This window comes from Aquarana catesbeiana, linkage group LG05 (genome assembly GCF_042186555.1).
Source record: "Aquarana catesbeiana isolate 2022-GZ linkage group LG05, ASM4218655v1, whole genome shotgun sequence".
Classification (NCBI taxonomy): domain Eukaryota; kingdom Metazoa; phylum Chordata; class Amphibia; order Anura; family Ranidae; genus Aquarana; species Aquarana catesbeiana.
The window spans coordinates 39,638,245-39,645,217 of NC_133328.1; the positions used below are offsets into that span (position 1 = coordinate 39,638,245).

The window sequence follows — 6,973 nt, forward strand, 5'->3', positions numbered from 1 at the left end:
GGGGAGAGGGGGGGAGCACCGACAGACTAGGACATGGGAGCCTTTGGTTGATGTCACTGTCCCATAATTCCCAGTTGTCGAGCGCTCTCCCCTGCAGCTGCCTGACACGGATTACATGACTGGAGTGGGCTTAATACACATCTTTCCTACATGGGTTAGTCAGCAAGGGCATGCAGAGGGACGAACGGACATTTTAAAGGAATTCTGCTTTAGGTCACATAAAAAAAAAAAAAATAAAATAAAAGAAGAACTTTAAAAACAGAATGACACCCACTAAGCATAAAAAGATTGCGAAGGGAAACAAGTGCCCATTTGGGGCAAATTAACAGGTCCTCAAATCCTGAACAGGACACCTTTGCCCCAAAACGGGAGGGGGGGGACCTGATTGGTATCACATGTATACAATATATATATATATTTCTCCAACAAGATTTAATAGTATGGCACCATAATCCAACAAATGGTTTTGACTGGCTGTATGAAAAGAAGAACATTCCTAGATCCAACCCCACCTCCAGCAACCACAAATCTTCTATTCACCTGAATTTCACATGCAGATTTATTTGGGACATGAAGAATTATTCAAGAATGCATTCAGACATTTTATGGCTCTTTAAAGATCAGACAAGCCCGCATGTACATATTCAGGCAAAGTGAAAATTTGGGACTTACTGATTAGATTGGTCAAATTTGCAAAATGAATGTGTATGCCAAGTCAAACATGTTTTTCCTAGTTTTGGCTATCTTAGGGAGGGATAAGAACCTCCGTTGGGTTTTTACTGCCTGCTGGAACACCATTAGGAGGGTTTAACCCTCACTTCCTATCCTACCGACAATTTCCCTTGGCAAAAAGGTCAGCAGGACAGGAAGTGAAGGTGAATCATTCTAATGGAGCGCCAGACAGAAGAAAATTAGGACTGGGGTTATAACCCTTCCCAGTTCCATCCAAAACTAAGGCCTCCTTCACAATGTGTGTAATACAATGTACACCCCATGCGGGGATACACGGGTGTTCCGTGCATCCCCATCAATGCAAGTTTGCATGCAAGAATACAGCCGCTGCTTCCAAATTTGACATCCATGCAGGTGCACAGCCCCAAAACACAAACATTGCGAGTTCAGGGACCAGCGCGGATGTCAAATTGGGAGCAGCAGGTGTGTTTGTGCAACTGATGTGTCCCCGATGACATCAATGCAACTACATGCATAAGGATGCAAGGAAGCTCTGCACATCCCCGTGCAGGTAAACACGGCCTCAAACAGGTGTGCGCTGGCACCATGGCTGCTCAACCTGTGGCCCTCCAGCTGTTGCGAATCTACCCATCACGCCTCCACTTTTGGAAGCCATGTTTGTAACTGTCAGCCTTGCAATGCCTAATGGGACTGGTAGCTCTGCAACAGCTGGGAGGGCCACAGGTTGAGTACCCATGGCTTTACTAAAACTGGACAGAGTGCAAAATGTGATGCAGCTGTTCATAGAAACCAATCTGCTTTCAGGTTTTTTGGCAAAGCCTAACTGCCAGATCACACAGGGGCAACATGACTTGCAGGCCGACTCACAGAGGCGACCTGCACACGACTTCAGCGGCGACGTGCAAAACGACTTCTGTATAGAGGTCAATGCAAGTCGCCCCAAAAGTAGTACAGGAACCTTTTTCTAAGTCGGAGCGACTTGTGTCGCTCCTATTAGAACGGTTCCGTAGTACAGAATGGGACGCGACTTGTCAGGTGGCTAAGTCGCCTGACAAGTCACCCCTGTGTGAATCGGGGCTTAGTGAACAAGCTGAAGTTAGAAGAGGATTGGCTACCATGTACAGCTGCACCAGATTTTGCAATCTCTAGTTTTAGTAAATCAACTCCAGTGTGAACAAGGCCTAAGAGGAAATTTGGGTTGGATAAACATTTACTCAACTCTGTCTTCAGCAGTCTCCAGACCAGAGATCTCCAACAGAGAGCATACAAAATACACCAGTTATACAGTCAGAATGATCAAGTCCCAATCTCAAAAAAAATAAAAAAAAATAAATCATTAAGCCTTATAAAGACAGTCCTGTATGTTGAGGTAGAGCATTTCATCCCTGCTTGTTTAAGTCTAGCACAGCCTTACCTACTACTGGATGCAAAATGCCAAAATTATGAGCAATCTGAACCCTTTAGTGACAAGGTCATCAGTGCAAATTCAGGAGAGAGCACCAAGGGTCCCACGGGGCTGCGTTTACAGCAATGACCAGCAAGCAGTAGCTCTTCAGCAACTGTGGAACTAAACATTCCAGCATGCCCTAGCAGCCAAAGGCTTGTATAACCTACTAGGCTGACCACTGCATGCTGGGACTTTGTTCCACAAAAGCTGGGGAGCGACAGGTTGTCTATCAACACATTAACAGTCATCAGTATGCAACCACTTAATTTTATGAATTAGAAATACTATAACGAAACTTCTCTCAGTTAACAGTTGAGAAGTACTATTAGAGGCACTAAATATGCAGAGGTAGAGGAGACTGAGCAGCAAAGTGTTGACAAAATGAACTGAGACAGTCTAGCAGAGCAAACTGGAAAGCTAAGAGCAAACTGGAAGACTAAACGGCTACAATAAAGAAATACAGGGATATTGCCAAATTCCGGCTGGTTACCCAACTGTTGCCTCAATGGGGGGGGGGTCACAGATTTAGAACAATCCTAAGGCTGGAGAGGTCAGAATCCCTTGTTCCAATTCAGTGACCACACACACACACTATAGACTATGGGATTGATTTACTAAAACTGGGAGTGTGCAAAATCTGGTGCAGCTCTGCATAGAAACCAGCTTCTAACTTCAGATTGTTTAATTGAGGTTTGACAAAAATCCTGGAAGCCGAATGGTTTTCTATGCAGAGCTGCACCAGATTTTGCACTCTAGTTTACATAAATCAACCCCCCTATGAATCAGTATAGCAGCCAAGCAACCAGCATATTCCAAAACACAATTAGGCAACAGCCTACGTTTCCTAAGAACAGAAGCATATGTACTCAATCTATTCTCAATATACCTGATATCATACCTCGTACTTATCTCCCCCCCACTTACCTGGAGATCCTGCCAATAACAGCACTTCCTGTTGCAGGCCAACAAAGCCAAGCTTTTAGCGTTGCACACCTACCAAGGTTGCTCCTTTAATTGGCTGCTGTGTCTACTATAAGGTCTTATACACAACAGTCAACATAAGGAACACTCATGGCAGGAGGCCACTTGAGGCAGCAGCTTAGCTCTGTTGATCTGCAACAGGAAGCGCTGTTACTGGCAGGATCTCCAGGCAAGAATCTTAAAAAATAATTTGCTTAAGAAAAAAATGTTATACAATAGTACATGCCAAACCTACTAATAGGTGAATTTAAACCCTAAAATGTTTCTGGAAGGTTTGTCATAGTAGGAAAATCATTTTTATCTTCCTCGCCTGGACATACTACCAGTAACGGTACTACCAGTTGCAGACCAACAAACACTAAGCGGTTTCCTCCTCCCAATTATAGTAGCAGCATTGTCAGCCTGCCTTGAGTGCTCCTAGTAGGCACAAAAGGTGTATTAAAGGATCACTCATTGGTAGGCTTACAATGTTGCGCCTAAGCGAGGGCAGTGGTCCAATGTTGTCGGTCTGCGAAAGGAGGTGCCGCTATCGGCAGGATCTCTAGGGAAGAAAAAAAAAAAAAAAAAACACAACCCCCCCCACACACTTCCCAGCATCGAATTATTTGCTCAAGAAATTTGTATACAGATGTTGATTTACTAAAAGCAAACATACGGTGCACTAGAAGTTGCTCCAAATTTGGGGGGGGGGGGGGGGAGACTCTGCTGTTTTCTATCATCCAATCATGTGCAAGTAAAAATGCAGTTTATTCCTTGTATGTCCCCCCCCAGATCTAGAGCAACACCATGTGTGGGTGTACTTGCAGTGCACAGACTATTTACCTTTAGAAAATCAACCCCAATGATGCATGATGGCAAACAAAAACAGATGATTTAGGGTTTACATTCACCATAAATTAGACAAGTTTCACACTGCCGCGCTTTGATCGCAGCGCGGTGTACCCGCAGTTTCCCATAGACAATTAGATTGCGTGTTTTCTGAAAGCACAAAGATGCAGCATGTAGGACGTTTGGTGCACTTTCAGAAAGCACGCAGTCTAGTAGAAAGTCTACGGGAAACTGCAACTGTGCTGCGGTCAAACCGGATGAAACCAGCCTTACACCAAAGAATAAAAGCAGGCCGTCAGGTTTTACATCTGTCCTTGATGGGCAAATTTACCCTCGTTCAGACCGGGTGATCACTTTTACCAAAACGTGGAATTGAGCAGTAAAGCAGAGACAGGAATAAAAGCCTGACAGGGGTTGTAACCCACTACTTGAGTTTGGGCTGGGGCTCCACTGTAATAAGGCTGTGAACAGAAAAACATCCTGAAGAAATATAGTACAGAATGAACTCAAGACAAAACGTCTGGATACAAACACATTGTGTTCAAGTCAAAAGGGAAAACAAAAAAAAAAACAAATAAAAAATCTTTATCTCCCCCTCTCATAGCCAGGGAAGAGCTGGCTGAGAACAGCTTGCAGGGCCTTGTTGACACTCAGGTTGTAGTTCTTGCCAAGATCATATCTGCAAGCAGGGCAAGTATGCACAGAGGCTTTAAAGGAACGGTCAAGGCAGGTCTTGCAGATATTGTGCAGGCACTCGGTAGTAACTGGCTCATACACAACTTCCTGGCAGCAGATGCACAGGAAGGACTCCTCCACTTTGTTAATGAATTTCGGTCCCTCTTTAAGAAAGCTCATGACTTCACTCCACAACTTGCCATTGAGGTCATCCTTCTGTATCAGAGATTTTTGCTCAGCAGTCAGTTTGTACAACTCTACTTTGGTTTTCTTCGGCTTGCCAGCAGATGGCGCCAGAGCTGCAGCATTCTCAGACTGCCTCTTCCTCTTGCCTTTGGGAGTTTCGAACTCGCTGGCTCCGGCGTCGTTCTCCTTTTCCCTCTCTTTATTAGCAACAGATTCCAGGTAACCCGGTGGAAACTGCAGAGTCAGGCCGAGCTTCTTGCTGCGGTCTTTTCCCTCCTTGCTCCAGGGGGCGGGCTCCTCGTCGTCTCTCCTGAGCAGGTAACGCCACACGAGGAACCCGGACTTCCCCTTCTGAGGCCAGTACTTCACCACTTTGTAAATCCCATCGTAGCGGTTGCCGTCCTCCGGGGCGTATTTGCTGTGCTTCCTCCCTTTGGAGTTGCGCACAACGCGGACGGGCTTCCCGGCCCGCCAGTCCTTGGCCACGGAGCCCTGCTTGTCATTAATGGGGGCGTTGCAGTTCAAGGCGAGAGCGCGGTTCATGTTGGTAAGTTTCTGGTCGCACGACTGCTCGGCGGTGCGCTTGTTGCCGGAGAGGTCGCGCCCCCCGCTGCCGGTGTAGGTGAACTCGTGCCCGTTGTCCAGGTCGTCCTCGTAACCCCCCGCCAACACCAGAGAATAGGAGCCGTCGTTGCTGCGGCCGTGGATGCCGGCGACGTGCGGCCTGTGCACGCCGGCCTCGCTGACCTGGACTCTGAACTTCCACATGGTGCCGACGGGCACTCCCGGTATGGGGCCGTAGTGATTGGACGGGACGATGGTGCATTCCTTAGAGCGCCCGACGCACGCCATGCCCTTGCCCCAGTCTCGGTTGCATGAACTAGAGGCAGACGGCATTTTGGACTTCCTCTTGCTCTCCTTGAGCTTTTCTCCGGCCAGCACCACCTCGCTGGTGTCAATCCGGCACTCGGGGCAGTACCAGTCCTCTTCGGGCAGGGCGGAGAGCGGGGGGTCCAGGCAGTACATGTGGAAGGCCATGTCGCACTCGTCACACAGCAGCTGCTTGCCCGGGTCCTGCTTCCCCCCGCAGACGTGGCAGGCGCACACGCGGCACTTGGACCTGGGATTGTCCCGGCAGTGCTTGCACTCCGGCCCGTTCTGGCGCTTGGGGGGGCTCTCCGTCAGCTCCTCGCTGCCGGGCTCCTCGATTTTAAAGATCTCGTTGACGAAGCGGATGCGGCAGTCGTCCAGCGCGTCGCCGAACGCCCCCAGCTGGACCCGGGCGTAGACCTCCTTGACGGTGCGGGTCTCCCGCTTCCTCTGGATCTCGGCGTCGTACCAGTAGCCCTTCTCCTTCGGCTCGTCCGGGTTGTAGTTGACCATCACCAGCTGCCCCACCGCCAGGTCCTCCCAGGGCAGCTTGGTGCGGGCCCGCGGGCGGACGTCCTTCTCCGCCATCTGCACCACCCCGTTCTCGGGGTAGTCCTCGTAGCGGATGTGGTAGAGGAAGTCCTCGGAGTCGGGCTTGCGGGTCACTTTCACCACCACGGCCTCGAACCAGGCGCCCATGCTCAGGTCCCGGGCGTCCACCAGCTGCTCCGCCTTGTACGGCGCCAACTCCGGGGAGGGCAGAGGATCTTCCTCCGGGTCTATCTCCTCCATCTTCTCCTCATCATCCTCCTCCTTCTCCTCCTCCTCATCCCTCTTCTCCTCCTCCTGCTTCGGGACACACACCGGGATCTGCCTCACCATCAGCTGCACGATGTCATTCAGGTTCACGCTGTAATCGAAGAGTGTATGGCCGTCCTCCATCTGCTTCCCTCGGTAGAAGAGCCGCTGCCGCTCCATCTCCACCCCGAACACCTCCTGGATCCGCAGCCGCAGCTCCTCCACCTTGGTCAGCTTGGAGAGGTCGTCCAGCCGCTCGGTCTGCCGGCCGTCCATGGTGCGCACCTGGATCCACATGATGGCTGGATGCGTTCGGTAACGGAAACGAGTTAGGGCTTATCGCTTTTTTTTTTTTCGGTGTCCCCCCGGCTGCTCGGTTCCGGGAGCGGTACAAAGTCTCTCTCTTATCTCTCACTGAGGGTGTGTGAGAAATCTCCCGCGCTGGGGATGAGCGCGCGCGTTTATAGTTCGGCGGGAATTTCCTCAGCGCGTCCC

At 49.8% G+C, this 6,973-nt stretch overlaps 1 protein-coding gene across 1 annotated transcript; it reads right to left on the reverse strand.

Moving 5' to 3' along the window:
- Window positions 1-3,195: 3,195 nt before the first annotated feature.
- On the reverse strand, window positions 3,196-6,973 carry LOC141144191 (E3 ubiquitin-protein ligase UHRF1-like). Its single transcript, XM_073629627.1, has one exon. The coding sequence runs from the start codon at window positions 6,773-6,775 to the stop codon at window positions 4,535-4,537; it is 2,241 nt and encodes a 746-aa protein (XP_073485728.1). The 5' UTR covers window positions 6,776-6,973; the 3' UTR covers window positions 3,196-4,534.

Bases quoted from the DNA above. Each gene is read 5' to 3' on its own strand.
- LOC141144191 (XM_073629627.1), bottom strand. From the start codon at position 6,775: ATGTGGATCCAGGTGCGCACCATGGACGGCCGGCAGACCGAGCGGCTG.